We start from the raw sequence: 19,985 nt of genomic DNA, 5'->3' as shown, positions 1-19,985 counted from the left end.
TCGATAGTTCCATCCAGGAACAGGAACAGACATGCGGGATGCCCCGGTTCTATATTTATAAACTGTCACGTGATGGCAACCATTGTATCATGGTCACGTGCCATGCCTTCCCAAAATAGCGTAGCGCTCCTGCTTAATTGAAATCGCGTCACTCTCGCGTTAGACGCGTTACCTCTCAGGATCCCTGGCATGGCCCAAACGTGAAATGTCAAGTCAACATCAACTCGACATCTTCGTTGCTGCCAAACTATGAATTGTCCTTCCATCTGTTGCTCCTAATTATTACCAATATACCCCTTACCGCAGTTAATCATGGTCGGCGCACTTTTACCCCAGAAGCGGGTATTCGGTGAGGCGTCGAGCGCCCGCCGAAATATCGACTCCTCCCCCGCCTCGATGAAGAAACGCAAGCTCGAAGGCGTAGAGACTCCCATTTCGCGACTTAAGTCGTCACAGAATGGACCGAAGGGCAAGCCCGGCTCCAGCCAGCCGAGTCATTTCGAGTCGGAGGTGTTGGAGAAGTTGACGCAGGATATGACAGGATTGAAGAATAAGAATTCAGAGAAGGACCAACAGTGGGACAGGCCGACCCTGGTCGATTTCAACTCCGAGACCGACAACCTGATCTTTCAGCAAATAGAGGCTGAGGAGGGCACACTTCATGGTGGGAAGGCGACGGTGAAGCTGTTTGGTGTCACAGAGGTTTGTGTTCCGAGCATCTCCACGGAGAGCGTATACTGATGATGACTTATTGCAGACGGGACATTCAGTGATGTTGCACGTTACGGATTTTCTACACTACCTCTATGTTGCAGCGCCAGTATCGTTCGTGAGAACCGACTGCGAGAGCTTTAAAGTCTTCCTCGAAAGCCAAGTAGCACAACACCAACCCGCAATCCACTCAGTACAGATTGTGATGAGAGAGAACTTATACGGGTTCCAAGGCAATCAACAGAGCCCCTACCTGAAGATTACAGTTACGGATCCGAAGTTCATCAACAGGGTCAGGACAACCATTGAAGGCGGAAATGCGAACTGGAAAGGGATGTGGAAGGGAGCGGACGGCGGGATTTTGACGTTCGACAGCATCCAATATGTGTTGAGGTTCATGGTCGACACAAAAATGGCCGGTATGTCATGGGTGGAAGCTCGTGCTTCGAGTTACAAGATGATCAACGCCAATGAACGGCAGTCAAACTGTCAAATCGAGGCAGAGATTGGATACCGGGACCTTATCGCCCACAAACCGGAGGGAGAATGGTCCAAGATGGCCCCGCTTCGCATCCTGTCCTTTGATATCGAGTGTGCTGGCCGCAAAGGTATCTTCCCAGAGGCAAACCACGATCAAGTCATCCAGATTGCGAACGTTGTCACCAGGTATGGTGAGAAGAAGCCATTCGTCCGGAATGTTTTCTGTCTGGATACCACCAGCCTCATCGTCAATACTCAAATCTTCGAATTTCAAAGGGAAGAGAAGATGCTGATGGCATGGAGAGACTTCCTCGAAAAGGTTGATCCTGATATCATCATCGGATACAACATATCCAATTTTGACTTCCCGTACCTACTGGACCGTGCAAAGCATCTTAAGCTTGGCGGTTTCGACTACTGGTCTCGTCTTCATAGTATAAAGTCGGTGGCGAAGGAGTCGAACTTTTCCAGCAAACAGATGGGGAACAGAGATACGAAGGCAACAAATACAAACGGACGACTTCAACTGGATTTACTACAACTTGTCCAGAGAGATCACCAACTGCGAAGTTATACGTTGAATTCTGTATCTGCTCAGTTTCTCGGCGAGCAAAAGGAAGATGTTCACCACACCATGATCACCGAGCTGTTCAATGGAACCCCTGAATCACGAAGAAGGTTGGCAGTGTACTGTCTGAAGGATGCGTACCTACCACAACGACTTTTGGAGAAGCTCTCCTGCCTTGAAAATTATACCGAGATGGCTAGGGTTACTGGTGTCCCGTTCAATTTTCTGCTTTCTCGCGGACAACAGGTGAAATTCGTCAGTCAACTATTCAGGAAAGCGCTCGAACAGAAGTTAGTTATACCGAATCAGCGGACGGAAGCCTCTGGCGAGCAGTACGAAGGAGCGACAGTTATCGAGCCTACGCGAGGGTATTATGACGTGCCAATTGCGACCCTTGATTTTGCTTCTCTGTATCCAAGTATTATCCAGGCTCATAACCTGTGTTACACCACCTTATTGAACAAGGCCAGCATTGACAAACTCGGCTTGAAGAAAGACGAAGACTATATTGTTACCCCGAATGGCGATATGTTCTGCACAGCAAAGCAACGGAAAGGTCTTCTGACCCAAATTCTGGACGAATTGCTTACTGCAAGAAAGCAAGCCAAGAGGGAGCTGGCTGTTGAGACAGACCCTTTTAAGAAGGCTGTGCTGAACGGTAGACAGTTGGCGCTGAAGATTAGCGCCAACTCCGTCTATGGACTGACAGGTGCCACTGTTGGAAAGTTGCCCTGCTTAGAAATTGCAGGTAGCACAACCAGTTATGGACGTCAAATGATTGAGAAGACAAAGGCCGAAGTGGAGGCAAAATACACAATTGCGAATGGCTATGCACACGACGCACAGGTCATCTATGGTGATACTGACTCAGTCATGGTGAAGTTTGGCACAAAAGAGTTGGCCGAGTCGATGAAGCTTGGTGAAGAAGCTGCACGATACGTATCATCAAAGTTTGTCAAGCCTATCAAGTTGGAGTTCGAAAAGGTCTACTTCCCGTACCTTCTCATCAACAAGAAGAGATACGCTGGACTGTACTGGACGAATCCGGACAAATACGACAAGATGGACACCAAAGGTATCGAAACCGTCAGGAGAGACAACTGTCGGTTAGTGCAAACCACTATCGAGACGGTCCTCCGCATGATTCTTATCGACCAAGATGTCCAAGGCGCCCAAGAGTAAGTTCAACATTCCCATGTAATCATAACTCACTAACAGCCATCCAGCTACGTTAAAGACACTATTTCGGACCTGCTTCAGAATAAAGTCGACATGGCCAAGCTTGTCATCACCAAGGCGCTTGCCAAGGCCGATTACGCCAACAAGCAAGCGCACGTCGAGCTCGCTGAGCGCATGAGGAAGCGCGACGCCGGCTCAGCCCCAACTCTAGGCGATCGAGTGGCATATGTCATCATCAAGGGCGCAGCAGGCGCCAAGAACTTTGAGCGCTCCGAGGATCCGCTCTACGTGCTCGAGCATAATGTCCCCATTGACACGAAGTACTACCTAGACAACCAACTAGCCAAGCCCCTCGGCCGAATTTTCGAGCCCATGCTCGGGGAGACGCGGGCGCGCAGTTTGTTGACGGGAGCACATACGCGCAGCGTGGCTATTGCGGCGCCTAGTGTCGGTGGGCTGATGAAGTTCGCAAAGAAGACGAGTACGTGCATGGGGTGCAAGAAGCCGCTGGTTGGGAAGGAGGAGAGCGGGAACGCGGTGTGCAAGAACTGCGCGCCGCGTATGGGCGAGCTGTACACGAAGACGCTGACGAAGGTGAGCGATCTTGAGGTGCGGTTTGGCAGGCTGTGGACGCAGTGCCAGCGGTGCCAGGAGAGTATGCACTGCGAAGTTATTTGCAGTAGTAAGGATTGTCCCATCTTTTACATGCGCATGAAGGCGAAGAAGGATGTGGAGGATGCGGGGAAGGAGTTGGCGCGGTTTGATAAGGATGCTGCGGCCTGGTAAGAGAGGGATAGTGCATTGTTTTTTGGGATTGGGCAATGTATGCATATGGAAGAGATGGAGAGGGAGTTACTAGTGCGGATGATACAGTGTTATCTAGATAATATATCTCTGGCGCCAAGAAGAGAATAATGAATGAGACGGATTATACTCTATGGTGTCTTTGAAATAGTGCCTGTGAATGACTCGTCGCCGCACTATTTCTTTCTTAAGGGGGTTAAATAGGGAAGGAACGACCAAGTAAGTAAGGAAGGAACGGCCTGGCAAATAGCGAAGGAACGATCCTTGAGTATCTTGATATGGAAAGAACGACTGACTCTAGAGGGAAGGAACGCTCCTTCCTACCTTGGGAAATATTGAACGTCTATCTCAAACGACAATACCGGCGTGGGTATGGCCCAGGATTTACTGTATTATTTCGAGGAGTGGGCTATTCTGTGAGACCTTAGCCCCTGTCGCAGCCTTAACGCGCCCCACTTGCCGCTGTCACGACGACCACGACGATCATCACCACCCCCTCATTTACTTCCCACTTACCAACCAACAAGGGCTGTATTTTAGGTCTACGAGAAGTTATAAATGATTTGTTGTACATACGATAGGCATATCGGAATATCAACGTCAGCGGTCTGTTCCTCCAGCTCTCCCACCCATGCCGAGTCTCAAAAGATGGCTCCGAAACAACCTGTCGTGGAGTTCTACTCAGGCAGAGCCAGTCCTAGATCCTCTTCCATTCCTTCCTGTTGAAAGACCGAGTATTTTAACACCGTCGCCATCGAAGGAGAACCTCGCGTCATCAATGGATAGCTATGGCTACTTCCAGCATCTCCCATATGAAATACGTCGGCAGATCCTTACCGAGGCGCTTGGCGGGCGCACCTTGCACGTGGACCTAACATATCTCAATCGACCTGTCCGTAAGAAAGGAAAATATATGATTGGAAAAGATGGGGCTTATGCGTATGCGAAAAGCAAAACCTGGGGGTGGTACTCTTGCGAGTGCCACCAGACTGATAGTTTGTTGCCGGATGGCATCCCCCGCAGAAACTTCGGCGAGGAACGATGGATCACGAATCAGAGGAAACTTCCATGTGCTGGTGGATGCAAAGATGGGCGGAATCATAGAGAGTGTGGGCCGGAGGTGGACGACAAACAACCTCTGAGGTGCCGCGTTAACGCTATGGGATGGATTTTGGCGTGCAGACAAGCGTGGGTTATTTCATTATTAAACCCTGTCCTACTCGGTATGGTAAAGGAATATAATAATGGTTTAAATAGGTATGCTGATGGTGTTGATATTCTGTTCTCAACGAATAATTTCCACATGGATAATTTCGACCTGCTACTACACCTTCCACGCTTAATTCTGCCCCAGAGATTACGAAGCATCGAATCTATGGAAGTTTCCTGGACTTTTAGACCTACAGCGACAACGGACAAACCATTGAACGTTCTTTGGAATGACCCTACGACGAAAGACTCGGCGCTACATGAGCTGTGCCGGATGGTCCCAGAATTATTTCCCCGCGTTCGCCAACTCGACATAAACATCCTTGGCGAATTGAGACTAAGGCCAGATACCCACAGCACAGTTATCGATTTAGGTGGCATAGAAACTGTCTTTCTGGGCCCTATTGAAGACATGGTACGAGCTCTAGGACCTGGACGAGAAGTATGCATCGCTATCCAGCAGACGGTTTTTCACATCTTGTTCATGGAGAAGCTAGAATTGTACGGCCAAGACCTCAAGCAGGATATTTATAATCCGTATAATATTCGCTTTTGGAAGGAGCTTGATCCTGATAGTGGGTTGGGGTACTGGATTTGCGATGGGGCTCCTGATCAATGTCAAGTGGGGAACATCTATTTCAATAATTACTAAGCTGTGAATAAATACAATTTTTTAAATGTCAGAGCACAGTTCCAATCTTTACCACAACTAGTGACAACTAAAAAAAGGTCGCGATACCTCATTCATATTTAATCGTACATTGGTATATAGCCCAAACCCCGTAAAACAAATAGTCGCCCATCTACTCGTAGCATTAAGGAGCCTCATATACCGTCAAGCCATTTCTCAGCTGTGGAGGCTGCTGGCCAGGTACGTAGGGTTGTTGAGAATATATTGGATTAATAGGGCGCGAATCAAGCTCGGTCTGTGGGGGTGATGGCTGCGGAAAATACTGTTGATTTGGTGGCTGTGGAGGCTCATCAGTGACGACTTCCGGAGCGAGTTCATCCTGCTATCAGACTTCTTCGGCTCCTCATACGCGCTCCGGGCCGAATGAGGTCGGCATGTGTAGAAGTGACTGTCAACCGTTTTTTTTTCCTTTCTCCGTCTTTTTTGGTTACTCTTCAGACTAACTCCTGGCCCTCTGCAGCCTGATACGACGGTCGAGCCGGCACCTACTGATGTTGATTCCCAAAGTGGCTGCCTTTATTACAACGAGTATATCTGCTATGATGTTGCCCAGGTTCGACTTCGATATCTGTTCCAAATCAAGATGTGAAGAGGAGAATATTAGTGGAAATCGAATGAGGAGTTGGGGAAGGCGAAACACCCGAGCTTATTCTAATCTGTAACCCCAACATTGCAGTGTTGCTCTGTTCCAAAGCAAGATTCCAAGAGGAGAACTTTGGTGGGAATATTTGTTGAATGGGGAGTCGGGGGAGGCGAAACGCCCAACTTTATTCTAAACTATCAGTAGCTCCAACATTATAATGTTGCTCTGCTCCAAATCCTTGCTCTAAGCTAATTCTGGAGGTTGTCCTTAACTTTGTTCGCGAGGTTCAGCAACATAATGAATATACCATGCGCGCACTCTTACTAGTCTACTAGCTAGCCCATCACTGGGGGTTTCAATGCAAATGGCTCCCAAACATCATAGTCTTCAAGAGAATTGTTTTTCATTCGTCATCATCCATGTCAGTATCGTTGTCATAATCATCACTGGTATCATCCGACATGGATTCTAGTAAATTTAATCAGTACTGCACTTCGAAGACTTCACGCAGGACGGGCAAAACATACCATCCTCACCGTCGCCACCTTCTGGCCACTCAAGAAGCACATCTCGCACCAGATTATACGGAAAGTCCAACATGTCGTCCCTCGAGTAGTCCCTTGAAATCCCCCATGCGTCCTCCTGGCTATCGACAGGCCTAAACCCGACCTGCTGCTGCTCCTGCTGCGACAGCTGCGAAAGACAGCCCACAGAGAGATGATCCAGGTCCGACAGCTTCGCGAAGAACTTGGCCCACACATTAACCCTCTTCCCGCGCCGCCGGTCCTGGTCCGTAGACTTGAGCGTGATCTTCCACAGACTGAGCTCCCGCAGCATCGGCTGGAACTTGCGGATGACATCGAGCAGCACGTGCGGCGCTACGGAGAGCATCCCGATGTCCAGACGTCGGAGCTGGGAGAGCACGATGGGGGCTGGTGAGGCGGGGTGCAGCGCGGGACGGCTCAGCCAGACCAGGAAGTCTTCGTCGTTCGAGGTCTCTACGTTCTGGAAGTTAAGGCGGAGGTGAGTGAGGTTGGGCGTGTGATGGAAGAACTGTCTGAAGCGGAAATCACGACTCTCTAGGTCTGGAGAGTTGTTCGCCCCTGGGGTGTCGAATATACTCTCATTCGCTAGACTGACGCCCAGTAGCAGAGTCTTGAGAGAGGCTAGCACAGGCACGACCGAAGGCTCGAGGAAATTGGGGATGTTAAATGCGTAATCCCGCAGCCCAAAGCCGCGTTTCTTCAACAGCACCTCGAAGGCTGCCGGCCTGGCACCGGACTGCCCGAGTGCATAGAGCACGGACGAGAACGCGCGAGAGGCATAGCGTAGGTCCGTATCGATGGCGCCCTGCCTGTACCCGCCCGCCAAGCGGACGCCCGTCTCCTCAAAGATAGTGGTCGCGCCGTAGCTATGCCACTGTCCACTATCGCGGATGCGGCCGCCCGAGCTGTAGTCGCGCAAGCCTACGGTCTGGAGGTTAGGCAGATTCCTGAAGGCGCAGGCTAGCATGTCCCGGTCCTGGCCGGTGCTCAGCAGGGTAAACTGATCGGCGAGGCCGGCGCGGTAGCGGTTTGCATGGGCGTCTTGGCTGAAATGGGGGAGGGGGCGGCCGCTGTAGTCGTAGTTGTCTAGGCCGATGATAACGTGACGGAGGCACTGGGATAGGGTGGGGTGGTTCGATATGTCGATTAAGGCCTGCAGGCTTGTCTCGGTGAGCATGAACTGCTTCCGGGTGAAGAACTCGAGGGAGAAGGTGTCGAAGAGCCAGGCTTCGGTGCGTTTGCAGGTGCGGCGCAGCGCGCAGAGGTCGGGGGTGGTGAGGTAGGATGAGACTTGGAGGAAGACCTCGAGGGGCATTTCTCGGACGAGGGATGGGGAATCCATGGATGGCTCCTGTAATTGGGATTGGGGGTAGGATGGTTACTGTGATAGGGAGTATGATGGTTTCTGCGATCAGCAATAGACGCGGATGTGAGGTGGTTTTAATGAGCCCATGGCGGTAAATGGTGGTGCTCCAACATCACTGATGTTTTCAGGCAGACGTGCCTCCCTAATTGTTTAGTGAGGTAGAAGGTGCCCTCCACCTAAAGTCTGGACAGGGTCCGTGCCAGGGACGTAAATATAAGGGTCTCCCACACGACAACCACGACTAAAGACACCATTTTATCATAAGTTAACTGTATTTAAATATCAATTAATATTCACCTATTGCTATCAAAAATACACTTCCCCCCTCCCTTTTTTACTATTTAGTAACAATTTATCAAGCACCTAATATTTTTATCAAGTGACCGGTCTGCCAAGAAACCGCTGGGGTACACCGGTCTCAGCGGTTTACTCTGGATTTCCAACCCAGACCGCGGTCTGGGTTGGAAATCTGTCAAACCGGCGGTCTGAGACTACCGATTCCCCATGGCGCACACTAGATATACGCGCATAATCACCGGCGAACAGAAAAATCTTCGCTGTGGCTTTATCCCGTAATTTAACTCTCCCTCCGGGATAGTTGGATCAGAAAACCAACCTCACAACCACTGACAGCAACTGTAGCTAGGAATGCTCATACCCTCTTAGCAGTCATGTCGACAACAACCAGCATCCGCAAGCGCGCGAGGAAAACATGTATCCCTTGCCATCAGCGCAAGCTGAAATGCGACGCCGAGTACCCCTGTGGCATGTGCGCAACCTACGAATACAACTGCAGGTATGCCGATGACACCACTGGCACTACGAGCGACGGCGTACATGCTGCGCCCCGTAAGCGCCGCAGCTTCTTCAGCGGATATAGGATGATGGGCCCGGACGTCGACGACACCACTGACACTCCGGGCGGCGACGTACATTCTTCGCCGCCCCGAGACATGCGCGCCTGCCTCCTCGGCGGAATTAGGATGATGGGCCGGGCCGCCGCCTCCACATCGCCGAGTCCCGCCAAGCCGGCTCATGTAGAGCGAGGACACCGCGAAGCCGACGGGATGAGTCCGGCCGGCGCGTCTGCGGCCTCCACTACGCCTGCCAGCATATTCGACGAGCACAAGTCCAGATACGCCGGGGCATCGGCCGCCATGGCATTCCCGCATGTCCTAGGCGTGGCTCTAGGCTCCGACAGCCCTCCTAAGATGCGCTCGTTCGCCTACAACTTTAGCATCCGCCCCGAAGAGGCTTCTAACCCTCATGGCTTGCTAGGTGATCTCATCTCGGAGTACGACCTTGGCACATTCTCGGGCATTTTTTACTCGGCAATTGCCCCTATTGCCGACTACATGGACGCGAGAATCTATGCCTAGCGATGTCGGGATTACTACTGGGGGTCCGGCAGCACCGCGATCGCCTTTACCACCGTGGCCGCTAGCGTCGCCGCCCTTAGGTGGTTCCTATCCCCCGACAGACACCCACGAGAGTCTGACCTAGTGCAGTACGCCAAAGCCATTCTTGATGATCTGGCCTCCATGCGCGTGCTGGGCGTCGACCACGTCATCGCATAGGCCATGCGAACGTTTTACCTACGCGCCACGACCCGTCCCAACAATGCCTAGATTGCGTCTTGCACCGTCATGCACCTCTGCGAAGCGGTAGGGCTGCACGAGGAAGAAACCATCAGGAAGATGGCGTCTGTTGCCGGCGCTGCTGTCGCAGGACATGATGCGGACCGGCTGAGGCGGATTTTCTAGATCTCGTGGGCTAGGCATAACTTGCTGTCGTATGAGTTTAATCGCTCGTCTATACAATTTCGGGCCGTAAGTTGTCGGGATATCATCCTAGTATTAGGGTCCGTTGCCGACTAGTTTGCGCAAATAGCCTAGATCATCCTAGCGCCCAACTCGCCGTTCCATCTCGAATGCCAGCCTCCAACTCCGAGGGAGGAGCTATTCGAGCGTCTTAAAGCCTTAGATAAGCTCCAAGTCGTCCATCCGTTCCTTAGTGACTAAGGCGGACCTCGCGTTTTGCTCCTATCGACGGATTTACCAGCTTAAGATGGACATATCAGACGAGATATTTAACCTCGTTATTAAAAGCGATAAGGCCGCAGTTCAGGCGGCCGAGCAGCTAGTCAGCAAGGGCCATTTGTTCTAGAATGTCATCAGTAGCGTCTTCCACTATACCTGCGTCTTGTTGGCGATCGACACACCTGCCTCCTCCGTCCACATCGCCGCTGCATTTAGGGGCTTAGAGAATCTCGTCCAAGCCGCCGATACAGGGCTGAACCGTGAGGCATTGTTGATTACGCAGCATCTACTCGGTCTTAACGTAGTAAGGAAGCGAAAGGAGCTTGCCCAGCTGGAAGCTGTCGACGGGAGCTTTCAATCCTTCTAGGCGCACTAGGAATCCGAGACCAACACTGCCCTGCCAAATTTGGACTAGGGGTTGGGCTAGGACCAGTTCCTCTTCGAGCCGTATATATCGATGCTCGGTCCTAACGTCTAGTTATAGCGACATGGGGTTCGTTGGACATTGACTGGCTCCGCTTAACAGTGATTCAGCATAAAACTGATCAAAACATGGTTGTAGCATTCTAGGATATTCTAACGAAGCTTTGCGTTTAGCTTGTTTCTTGTGCTAATTGCTAGACGCCTTGGACCGAGTACGCTCTACGAAGTGGAGGTTTAGAGCTCAGTAGTGAGATGAGTTGAGTGAGAAGTTAGAACACGTGCCACGCCATTTATATAAGCATGTGCAAGTACCATTCACTAGAAAGCCTGCAGTTTGACTCTTGAGAATATACCGTTGAATTGAATTAACACAAATTAATTAGTGGGCTTTTTCATTACAACCCCCAGTCAGCAGCCTTGAACCAAGCTTCGGTGCTGATGAGAGGCTGGGTGATCCCCAAGTCCTCCTTTGTCAGAACCTTCTCTCCGCCCCAGCTATTATGGCCTAAGTCTCCCCACATCTGCATCATCATACCCATCTCTTTACCCCACCCAGGCCACAAGCGATCAAAGTCATCGAGGGTAACTTCAACATATTCCGTCTCCTTACCGGTAGCCCGACCCCAGGTTGCGAGGACCTCACCATGCGTCATCTCCTCTACGGCTGCGACAACGAATTTGCCTGGTAAAGTGAGATCTGGTCTTTTTAGAATGCTACTCACGAAAGGCCCAATGTTTGCATCCGCATCTCCGAGCATCGTCACTGGAGTAGAGGCTGGAGTTGGCTGGAGCCAGACATATTTGCCGGAGGATTTCTCAATTACAGTCAGCTGTTGTAATCTAATCAAAGACAAGAATACTCACTAATAAGTTTGGGGTGAATGGGGGAAACGTTAGGTTGCTAGCATAAAACGTATTCCACAAGAATGTTGTCTTGGCAAGGAGTTTGGCGTTGTTCTTAATATACGCATCGATCTGGTTCTTTCCCTCAAAGTGGGGAACGATGTGCTTCCCACCCGAGAGCTCTTTGCCATTTGGTAATGTGCTCCAGATGTAGTGTTCCAGAGTTGACGTTTTGGAGGCAGCATTCGCAAGGTTAATGCCTTGAGCAACCTCTCCCTTGAGTGCGACTTCTGGACCGTACTTGCCGAATGGCTGAATGAAATCGGTCACCGCATAGATTGCGGAGACTCCCTATCATAATGTTAGACTGCTAGTTGGCACCATACCTGCACAATGTCAGGGACAGACCTTGAATGCTTTGATTAAAGCTTGCTCATCGTCCAAATCTGCTTGTATCATTTCGACCCCTTGCGCAGTCAGGGCTTGAGACTTAGCGCTCGTAACATTTCTAGTGACACCCCTAATCTTGTAGGTGCCGTCCGCTAGGAGTGTGGAAATAACAGATCCACCTTGTGCGCCTGTGGCGCCGATGACAGCGATGATCTTCGACATGACTATAATGGATTGGATGTAAAATATCAATGGTAAGACGCACTGTCAATGTGAGAGCCAGATGGTTGAAATTGGATATGTGCGAGATGGCAAGAGACTTTGTGGAACACGTCGTACCTACCGTATTTGAGATAACATATATACTTAGACAAGGCCATAACCAGATATGAAGCTTCTAATGATGAGATAGTAGTTCTCATATCGTCATAAGGTGCTCAATCCGGTATGTGATTTGTAAAGACGAGGTGCTGACAAATGAAAATTTCTTACATAACGTCACAATTGTGACCCTAAACTCATGTAGTGCTTATGTAGTGCAAAGTAACTAAACTCGGGAAACTCGGTGAAACACGGCAGATTACTGGCAAATTGGGCCCTGCCAAGTGTAGCCTGTCAAGTAGATATGAATTTAATCTCTACTTAAGCATTCGGCACCCCTACGGAGAGTGTGCCAAGCCGATTTACGCTTCAAAAGCGATTATCAATCCATAGACATGGGTGCTACACTGCAACCACCGTCTTTTACATTAACTTGCTTAAGTAGGCTCCACTGTTGTATGTTCCTATTGTTTGTTTTGAGACATTTATTTGCGATAAGTAATCAGAGCCACTGTAACGGGTGTGCCGGTGGCACCACCCTCATTGAATATATTCCTTTTCAAATCAGTTCCATAGATAGATGTCCCGCGACTCGACATAGCTATGTTGCTTAGGTTGAGAAGATAGCATAGGTAGGCATAGTCTGCATCGTACTTGTAAACCGAATACTGCAAAGAACACTACTATAATTACTATTAGAATGCATACTTTACAACTTTACTAGAATTACGCTCTATTATATAGTAGTTCTAACCTAACCTAACTATGTCATGTTAGTAATATGGTCTTGGCAGAGGCCGGCTGACCCCCCTACTTAATAAGTGGAGCATTTCTGGGTCACCCGAGGTTTGGGGGGGGACCTACATCCAGCTTGTTCCCTGTCTTAACCTGCCAAGTACGAATAGATGCACATTTGACAGCGTACTATCCAAAAATGGATTAGCAAGGGTAGGGGGGCCGTGTTATTAATTTGCTTCCAGCTTACCCTTGGTATTATACGACAAAAGGCGCATAGCTCGAGATGCGATATAACTCTTCAATCGATATGGTATAGTTATCTTTACACTCTGTTTCAGGCTATCAAAGCTTAAAATGATGGTTGGGAAGCATTGTCCTTAGGATTGTATGGGATTTCCCTAGCCAGGCATTGTCACATCTACCCCACATCAATAAATACCCGAGCTCTATACCTCATTTCACCTCGATTAATTTCATCGTACATCATTGTAACTTATCATAATTCTATATATATTCAAGACATACAATGTTGCATAGTTTCCAAACTTACAGCTTTGCGGCCTGTTTCTGGGCCTTCGCTAACTCCGAGAGCCCAAAGACTTTAAATGCCACCTTCCGTATCTGAACCTCCTCAGAACCCTCGGTAATACGGTAGCGCCTATGGTGCCGGTAAATATGCTCAAAGGGTTTATGCCTGCTGTAGCCGACACCGCCATGAACCTTTCATTCAATCAGCCCCTATATCATTATCCCAGACTGAGAGAACTTACCTGTATAGCACGGTCTGCACTCTCGCAGCACAGCCTATTCGCCCAATAATTACACATGCTCACCTTGTCCGTCAACTTCTTCTCCACGTCCCTGTGTGGCATACTATCCATATCATTCGCTGTCTTGCGGATCAGCAACCTCAGCATCTCCGTCTGCGTCAGCAGCTCCACGAGCGGAAACTGGATCCCTTGGTTCCACGCTAACGCCTTTCCAAACGGCTTCCTCTCCTTAGCGTACTTAATGGACTCCTGGATACAGAATGTCGCGGCACCAAGACTACTCGCCGCCTGTCTGATCCTGTTATCGTGGAGGAATGCCTGGGCAACGCTGAGGCCCGATGTTGGTGGCCCGAAGATTGCCGTCGATGGCACCCATACATCGTTTAGTGAGATGGTTGCGTGGTCTGTTGGCATATTGAAAGTCCACTCATAGCTCTCGACTTTGATGCCTGGGGTTTTAGCAGGCACGATAAATGCCGTAATGCCGTTAGTCGAGCCAGCACGCCCAGAGGTCCGCGCGAAGAGAATGCAATGCGTTGCAACATGCATGCCGGTTTGCCATTTCTTTCGACCATTGAGAACGAAACCTTTCACACCGTTTCTAGTTTCTGGTTTCGCCACAGTCTCGAGATGCGTGGCATCAGAACCATGGTCTGGCTCTGTCAGGCCGAATGTCATGATCACTTTGCCGGCAAGCTGGCCTGGAATAAACTCCTTCCTCTGAGCCTCATTGCCGAAGCTAAGAAGCATGACAATGGTGGGGAAGTTGCCTACGACGGAGTGCTCGTTTTGCAAGTCATTGAATAGGCCTAGACCTTTCGCTGCCAGATGTTCTCTTATGACGCTCATCCAGAGATTGCCTTTATTTTGCCCGCCGTACTCGACCGGAAGTGATAATCTGTAGAAGCCAGCTTTGTCAGCTCGGCGCCGGGCTTCAGTGAGCAATGCCTCCCATTCTGGGCGCGGAAGGCCATCATTTTCCCAATCAGTACGGCTATGTTCCCGACGATGGTCGAAGAAGCGCTCGTTGTCGTCCTGAGCTTGAAGCGGAGCTATTTCTCTCTCTATGAAGCTGTCCAGAGAAGAGAGGAACTCTTTGAGATCGGGGGGAATATCAAAGTTCATCGTGGCGATTCAAGGTTTTGTTGAGATTGTAGGAGGATTTGTATTTAGCTTACCTTGCCGCGGGTAGCACATCATTATATCAATCGAGTCGGGGTGGATGACATCCTGGTCTGCCGCGGGAATGGAGTTAAGTCACCTTGGCTCCCCGCATTTGTGCGGGGGGGAAGTGCTACAGGGGTAATTCCCGAGTACTCATAATTCCCGAGGTATGTTAGCAATTGGCGCATATGGCACCCTTTGTAATTCCGGCCCTAGGAATCAGGCCCCTAAGGCACCAACTTCCTGAAACCTTATGTGTACGGGCATGGTTTCGTACGGTAGAGTAGCTTAGGGGCCACGGCATAAGTAAAGGCCGTAGCCCCATAGAATTCTACAAGTTTGGTTCGCGCTCGGAAACCACACCTTTTCGCTACGTAACCACGTGATTAAAGTGTTGGAAGTGATAATAAACAATACTACTAACAGCATAGTTAATGTAACTTTAAATTGCCGAGGATGTAAATATCTTCATAACTAAGACTATGGATGAAATGGCAGGGTAGGATTACTTCTGCAAAACCTTAAGGTGCATCCCCACACTTTTTCCAATTGCGGTGTATCAGCAAAAGTATGGCCCATTAGTTTTTGAACTCGGCCTCCCATAACACCTTTAGCTAACTCGCGGACTGCTTTCTCCTCTTCCGAGGACAAAGAAATTGACATACTGCCCAAATTTTCTGCCAGACGATGGATCTTGGTCGTGCCTGGAATAGCAAAGATGTCATCACCCTGCGCAAGAACCGAAGGGGCGCTGAGATTCCTATCTCGTGCTTTCTCGGCCGCACACCTCGCCTCCAATTTGTCTATCGGCTTTCAAATCCTCCAAACGGCCTCACCTTCTTGATATCCAGCGGCCTGGCTAGCAACCCACCCTCACCAATCAACTTCCCTAGCGCGGCGAAATGCTCTGTCTTGAAATGTTCATCGAAGGCTTCTTGTGTATGATCTGTATTCAGATCAGTTTCAGTTACCTTGGACCGCATCCCATGATTCGATAATCATCTATGCTGTAGTAAGATATTACATACAAGTCTCCTGCACAACGAGCTTGCATAATTCACCCTCGTGACCGTCGTATTGCTCCAACACAAGATATCTCACTGCATTTGGCTCGTTGGTTTTAACGGTGTTGGCGAAGTCGGCGAGGAGCGATTTGACCTATTCGTAAGCATGAATTGTTAGTTCTCAGGTTGGGGACGTAAGCCACGAAGGGTGAAATTAAGTGTTAGAAGACCCCTAGGAGAATGGACGGCGTACCAACTCTTCTTTGCCTGGCGCCGGGGTGATGATTGCGACTACGTAGATTGACATGGTGAGGAAGATTGACCTAATGGGCAGGAAGATGATTTGAGGTTTGATTGCTGATACTGATATTGGTGTGTCGTCTACTGCAGTTATTATTGCTCTTGAAGTTAGGATTTAAAGAAGGTGGCATAGTCATGCATCTATATAGTGCATGCAAAGTCCGATTGCTCGGTGATAGTAATTGTTCACGCTTCGTCTGCTGCGTGTAGTGCTATTATCCTTACATGTTTCTCGTGAAACAATCCTACTCATGTACAATACGGACGAAAATTCCCGATATTTGCGGTATTCCCGATATTCGCAGTATGTCCGTATTTCGTGCATCAGATTAAATTCGTTTTATTCGCCGTTTCGTTGATGGACTTCGTGGTATCTGGAACACTATTGTCTTGGCAATCGGTACCGTTATGCCTGGCGGCGCTAGCGACGCCACACTACGTCATGTGGGCCCAGGCTGTGGTCTTTGCGCCCAGGAGGACCTCTGAGATAAAGCAGAGTTCTGGAGATAAGGTGCAAACCCGAAAATCCGACTACAGAACCAACAGTATATATGGAGGCTGAAGCATCATGGGCTGCAATTCATTTTATAATCAAGTTTAAAGCTCGAAGAATTGAATATTGTATCCTCAACGCTACGCCAGCGAAAGCATCGATATCATGGCTTCTAATACAAGGCACGAGACGAACCCCCTATCCTTGGCGAACAAGATTGCTATAGTCACTGGTGCATCTCGAGGTATCGGGGCAGGAATAGCACTTGAACTGGCTCGTCACGGTGCGAAGGTGACTTTCAATCATATTCTCCTTCGCACATTTAATCCTGACCCATCGGAAATAGATAGTCATAACATACACGTCTCCAGGGAGCTCGAAAGGCGTAGATGAGCTCATCTCTCAGATCAACGATCTAGACAACGGCGCGAGTGCAATTGGGATCCAGGCCGACCTGCGACAAATATCCGCTGCACAAGCAATCGTTGAAGCTACCCTCGCTAGATTCGGTCCCAAAGTCGACATTCTTGTCAATAACGCCGGCGTCGAGCTCGTCAAACCCCTTCAAGACATCACCGCGTCGGACTTATCCTACGTTTACGACCTCAACGTCCGAGCACCGCTCCTCCTAACGCAAGCCGTGCTCCCCCACCTCCGCGCCCCTGGTCGCATCATCAATCTCAGCTCCGTCGGCGCGCGTGCCGGTTTCAAGAACCTCTCCGTATACTGCTCCTCAAAGGCGGCACTGGAAGGTCTGACGCGGTGCTGGGCGGCCGAGCTCGGAGCTCAGGGACACACAGTAAATTGCGTTAACCCAGGCCCAGTACAGACGCAGCTAATAGATAATATTCCGAAGGAGACGGTTGAGATGCAGAAGGCGTCAACACCGGTTCAGAATCGGATTGGTACGGTCGATGATATTGCGCAGATTGTGTCGTGGATGGCGAGCGAAGGGAGTAGATGGGTTACTGGGCAGGTTGTGAGTGCCAGTGGAGGATGGGCTATGTATTAATTTGTATTATTAATATGTGGGAGGGTAGAGATTCGGGCAATTTTTGAACAAGATCCACATAGAGTCATCTTAAACCGGTATTCGAGGACATCCCTTGGTGAGAATCTACGGCCACTATCCTGTGATTGACAGAAACAAGACCACTTTCTAACGCCACCCTACCCATGAGTTCAGCTTTATCGCGCTAGATGGCAAAGAGAACTGGACAGTGGGAGAGGATATCCTTTAGAGTGCTAAGGTTAATGCTCGACTCTATATAGAGGTGGTAAGTAGGACTACTCAGCAGGTGGGTTCTATAGGCTAACAGCAGCGATGTGGCACATTTGGTAATATAGGGCATAATGCTCGTACGTGTAAGAGGCGCTAGAAATTAATTACAATCGAATAAGGGTTATTATGTAAGGTAGTAGAATAGTAGTAGTAGCAATAGTCAATTTTTAGTGTTTTCGTGGCTCACTCGCTTGTGAAATACGTTAAGCAGAAACCATAATAAGTTAAATTGTTCAGTTTTCAATTCAGCAAATAAAACAATGTCAAGACCACTCAAGAGGCTAAAGGTGCGAAAGAAAACATTCAGCTGCTGGGAGTGCAAACGCCGCAAGATACGCTGCGAAGTTACGCCGCCATGCTCTGTGTGTCTGTCCTGTCAGCAACGAGGGCTGTTATGCGTCAGTCAGGAGTTCGTTGTAGATAACGAAAGTGCAGGCGAAAGCGAAAGCCGTGGACAGATGGAGAATAATCTTGACCGTGTCGAGACGCTTGTTGACCAGCTGCTACGACAGCGTGGTCAACAGGAACAAAAAAACAAATCGCCAAATCGCACAATGCTACTTAGCGTACCACAGTCAATCTCCAGCTTCTCTGTGGGAAGGTACCTGTACTCGATTCTCCCACCGCCAGCGACTACTGCAGTAATCATAGAGCATGGAAAGTTTACCCTGATGCCCACCCCAACAGGACGGGCGGTGGGTGCTGTGCAGCAGGAGCCACCGCCTCCATCTGCTCATCCAGTACAGTTCGCCCGCAGATTGATACGACTCGCAATCTGCTTGCAACAATCAAATGGTCAGGTGGACGAAGCTGCACGCTATATTGAAATTGCATCACAGCATGTCATGTCTAAAGACGACTTAATGAACTCTCTAGATGGGTTGGAAGCGCTGACTCTGGAAGCAACCTATCATATCAACAACGGAAACCCGCGTGTTGCTTGGCTGAGATTTCGTCGAGCCCTAGCTATCGCCCAGCTGTTAGGGCTAGGTGTGACCGAGATGACGGACCGCGCGGAGGGCATATGGTTTCTTCTCCTCATGGCAGACCGCTACATGTCGTTGAGATTAGGACTTCCATTTGCCGTGGAAGACAACAACTTCTCAGATCCTCGAGGCGATGCACTGTCAAAATTAAAATACATTCATGTCGTGGTCTCAGGGCGTATAATCGCACGAAATCTACGCATGCAGCGGCAAGGGGAGCCGGAGTACGATGAGACACTGAAGATTGACTACTCCTTAAAGCAAGTAGCACGGTCCCTGCCATCCGATTGGTGGTCATTTAGCTCTCTACACGGTCTAGCTGCAGCCGATGTTCTGGAGAAGACCTCGACACTCTCCGCACAACTAACCCATCACTACCTCATAGTGGTCCTCCACCAGCCCTACATCGTAAAATCACTTGTCTCTCCTACGACAAACGAACATGTCTCCTATAGCAAATTGGTCGTTTGCTCGGCGAGTCGTGAGGTTCTCTTGCGCTTCCTCGTGATCCGCAGCTTTCACAGGGGAGGCTCGTATTTCGGATTTGAAGAGAAGGCTTGTACGGCCATGTGTGTATTACTCCTTGCACATATTGACGGATATCGACTTGGCCAAGCAAATTCGCTAGAACACCAGCGACCTCAAGACCTGGCACTTGTCAATAATGTTCTTAGCTTATTGGAAGAGATGCATGTGCCAAACTTCGAGGTAGAGATCCTAAAGAAGTTAGTAGGAATTGAGGAGCAGGTTGCTGACGGCGCCAACTATTCGTGGATGAAGAAAAGTGGTGCCGGCCTTGAACTAACGATGCCATATTTTGGAACAGTATGCTGGGTGTTGATGAGCCCTCGGGAACAAGTTATACACCAAGAAACCTCTCTACCACCGTCATCAGACACAGCAGGCTTGCTAGACTTTCTAGACATGTTGGAAGAGTCGCCTCTATTTGACCAGGCTTAGTAAATCAGTACATAAACTCGTAGTATTTTGATGAAGGGAAATACGTTATGCACATATGACGGATTCTAACTACAGCCACAAAGAATCTAGAATAATTTAATATCGTAAATATCACGGGGGATATTGTATATTAGTC

At 49.5% G+C, this 19,985-nt stretch overlaps 9 protein-coding genes across 9 annotated transcripts; 5 read left to right on the top strand and 4 right to left on the bottom strand.

Annotated features, from left to right (window-relative positions):
• Nucleotides 1-184: 184 nt before the first annotated feature.
• On the top strand, nucleotides 185-3,875 carry POL3 (DNA-directed DNA polymerase delta). The gene is made up of 3 exons (XM_018272817.2): nucleotides 185-702; nucleotides 758-2,937; nucleotides 2,986-3,875. Exons 1-3 carry the CDS (start codon nucleotides 313-315, stop codon nucleotides 3,722-3,724), a joined length of 3,309 nt encoding a protein of 1,102 aa, XP_018132540.1. The 5' UTR covers nucleotides 185-312; the 3' UTR covers nucleotides 3,725-3,875.
• Nucleotides 3,876-4,076: 201 nt separating this feature from the next.
• On the top strand, nucleotides 4,077-5,609 carry VE01_03321 (uncharacterized protein). The gene is made up of 2 exons (XM_059463523.1): nucleotides 4,077-4,930; nucleotides 5,000-5,609. The coding sequence occupies exons 1-2, from the start codon at nucleotides 4,374-4,376 to the stop codon at nucleotides 5,601-5,603; spliced, it is 1,161 nt and encodes a 386-aa protein (XP_059319893.1). The 5' UTR covers nucleotides 4,077-4,373; the 3' UTR covers nucleotides 5,604-5,609.
• A 54-nt stretch (nucleotides 5,610-5,663) lies between these two features.
• Nucleotides 5,664-8,273, bottom strand: VE01_03320 (uncharacterized protein). Its single transcript, XM_018272815.2, has 2 exons — nucleotides 6,753-8,273; nucleotides 5,664-6,693 (listed from the first exon to the last, which is right to left on the bottom strand). The coding sequence occupies exons 1-2, from the start codon at nucleotides 8,110-8,112 to the stop codon at nucleotides 6,629-6,631; spliced, it is 1,425 nt and encodes a 474-aa protein (XP_018132607.2). The 5' UTR covers nucleotides 8,113-8,273; the 3' UTR covers nucleotides 5,664-6,628.
• Nucleotides 8,274-8,486: 213 nt separating this feature from the next.
• VE01_03319 (uncharacterized protein) lies at nucleotides 8,487-10,927 on the top strand. Its single transcript, XM_059463522.1, has one exon. It carries the CDS (start codon nucleotides 8,808-8,810, stop codon nucleotides 9,513-9,515), a length of 708 nt encoding a protein of 235 aa, XP_059319878.1. The 5' UTR covers nucleotides 8,487-8,807; the 3' UTR covers nucleotides 9,516-10,927.
• A 5-nt stretch (nucleotides 10,928-10,932) lies between these two features.
• Nucleotides 10,933-12,298, bottom strand: VE01_03318 (uncharacterized protein). Its single transcript, XM_018272813.2, has 3 exons — nucleotides 11,850-12,298; nucleotides 11,463-11,792; nucleotides 10,933-11,413 (listed from the first exon to the last, which is right to left on the bottom strand). The coding sequence occupies exons 1-3, from the start codon at nucleotides 12,051-12,053 to the stop codon at nucleotides 10,994-10,996; spliced, it is 954 nt and encodes a 317-aa protein (XP_018132421.1). The 5' UTR covers nucleotides 12,054-12,298; the 3' UTR covers nucleotides 10,933-10,993.
• A 1,112-nt stretch (nucleotides 12,299-13,410) lies between these two features.
• VE01_03317 (uncharacterized protein) lies at nucleotides 13,411-14,962 on the bottom strand. The gene is made up of 2 exons (XM_018272812.2): nucleotides 13,661-14,962; nucleotides 13,411-13,610 (listed from the first exon to the last, which is right to left on the bottom strand). The coding sequence occupies exons 1-2, from the start codon at nucleotides 14,783-14,785 to the stop codon at nucleotides 13,437-13,439; spliced, it is 1,299 nt and encodes a 432-aa protein (XP_018132458.1). The 5' UTR covers nucleotides 14,786-14,962; the 3' UTR covers nucleotides 13,411-13,436.
• A 665-nt stretch (nucleotides 14,963-15,627) lies between these two features.
• On the bottom strand, nucleotides 15,628-16,135 carry VE01_03316 (uncharacterized protein; the record flags this gene model as incomplete). Its single annotated transcript, XM_018272811.1, has 3 exons — nucleotides 15,628-15,770; nucleotides 15,853-15,982; nucleotides 16,082-16,135. The coding sequence occupies 3 exons, from the start codon at nucleotides 16,133-16,135 to the stop codon at nucleotides 15,628-15,630; spliced, it is 327 nt and encodes a 108-aa protein (XP_018132420.1).
• A 511-nt stretch (nucleotides 16,136-16,646) lies between these two features.
• VE01_03315 (putative PKS/NRPS-like protein biosynthetic cluster) lies at nucleotides 16,647-17,719 on the top strand. Its single transcript, XM_018272810.2, has 2 exons — nucleotides 16,647-16,912; nucleotides 16,968-17,719. The coding sequence occupies exons 1-2, from the start codon at nucleotides 16,787-16,789 to the stop codon at nucleotides 17,631-17,633; spliced, it is 792 nt and encodes a 263-aa protein (XP_018132457.1). The 5' UTR covers nucleotides 16,647-16,786; the 3' UTR covers nucleotides 17,634-17,719.
• Nucleotides 17,720-18,163: 444 nt separating this feature from the next.
• Nucleotides 18,164-19,849, top strand: VE01_03314 (uncharacterized protein; the record flags this gene model as incomplete). The annotated part of the gene is made up of 1 exon (XM_018272809.1): nucleotides 18,164-19,849. The coding sequence occupies one exon, from the start codon at nucleotides 18,164-18,166 to the stop codon at nucleotides 19,847-19,849; it is 1,686 nt and encodes a 561-aa protein (XP_018132419.1).
• Between the last annotated feature and the right edge of the window lie 136 nt (nucleotides 19,850-19,985).

This window comes from Pseudogymnoascus verrucosus, assembly GCF_001662655.1.
Source record: "Pseudogymnoascus verrucosus strain UAMH 10579 unplaced genomic scaffold scaffold_10, whole genome shotgun sequence".
In the NCBI taxonomy this organism is placed as follows: domain Eukaryota; kingdom Fungi; phylum Ascomycota; class Leotiomycetes; order Thelebolales; family Thelebolaceae; genus Pseudogymnoascus; species Pseudogymnoascus verrucosus.
The sequence above is the reverse complement of the archived record's forward strand: the minus strand, read 5'-3'. Positions and strand labels throughout refer to the sequence as shown.

What these genes read in the sequence shown, in the direction of transcription:
- VE01_03317 (XM_018272812.2), bottom strand. Translation starts at nt 14,785, where the DNA reads ATGAACTTTGATATTCCCCCCGATCTCAAAGAGTTCCTCTCTTCTCTG. An exon ending in GTGCAGACCGTGCTATACAG is followed by an intron (nt 13,611 to 13,660) that starts GTAAGTTCTCTC and finishes ATTGAATGAAAG; the next exon opens with GTTCATGGCGGTGTCGGCTA.
- VE01_03315 (XM_018272810.2), top strand. Translation starts at nt 16,787, where the DNA reads ATGGCTTCTAATACAAGGCACGAGACGAACCCCCTATCCTTGGCGAAC. An exon ending in TGGCTCGTCACGGTGCGAAG is followed by an intron (nt 16,913 to 16,967) that starts GTGACTTTCAAT and finishes CATCGGAAATAG; the next exon opens with ATAGTCATAACATACACGTC.
- VE01_03319 (XM_059463522.1), top strand. Translation starts at nt 8,808, where the DNA reads ATGTCGACAACAACCAGCATCCGCAAGCGCGCGAGGAAAACATGTATC.
- VE01_03318 (XM_018272813.2), bottom strand. Translation starts at nt 12,053, where the DNA reads ATGTCGAAGATCATCGCTGTCATCGGCGCCACAGGCGCACAAGGTGGA. An exon ending in CTTTAATCAAAGCATTCAAG is followed by an intron (nt 11,793 to 11,849) that starts GTCTGTCCCTGA and finishes ACATTATGATAG; the next exon opens with GGAGTCTCCGCAATCTATGC. An exon ending in CATTCACCCCAAACTTATTA is followed by an intron (nt 11,414 to 11,462) that starts GTGAGTATTCTT and finishes ACTGTAATTGAG; the next exon opens with AAATCCTCCGGCAAATATGT.
- VE01_03321 (XM_059463523.1), top strand. Translation starts at nt 4,374, where the DNA reads ATGCCGAGTCTCAAAAGATGGCTCCGAAACAACCTGTCGTGGAGTTCT. An exon ending in ATTTTGGCGTGCAGACAAGC is followed by an intron (nt 4,931 to 4,999) that starts GTGGGTTATTTC and finishes TGGTTTAAATAG; the next exon opens with GTATGCTGATGGTGTTGATA.
- VE01_03320 (XM_018272815.2), bottom strand. Translation starts at nt 8,112, where the DNA reads ATGGATTCCCCATCCCTCGTCCGAGAAATGCCCCTCGAGGTCTTCCTC. An exon ending in AGGTGGCGACGGTGAGGATG is followed by an intron (nt 6,694 to 6,752) that starts GTATGTTTTGCC and finishes TAAATTTACTAG; the next exon opens with AATCCATGTCGGATGATACC.
- POL3 (XM_018272817.2), top strand. Translation starts at nt 313, where the DNA reads ATGGTCGGCGCACTTTTACCCCAGAAGCGGGTATTCGGTGAGGCGTCG. An exon ending in AGCTGTTTGGTGTCACAGAG is followed by an intron (nt 703 to 757) that starts GTTTGTGTTCCG and finishes GACTTATTGCAG; the next exon opens with ACGGGACATTCAGTGATGTT. An exon ending in GATGTCCAAGGCGCCCAAGA is followed by an intron (nt 2,938 to 2,985) that starts GTAAGTTCAACA and finishes ACAGCCATCCAG; the next exon opens with CTACGTTAAAGACACTATTT.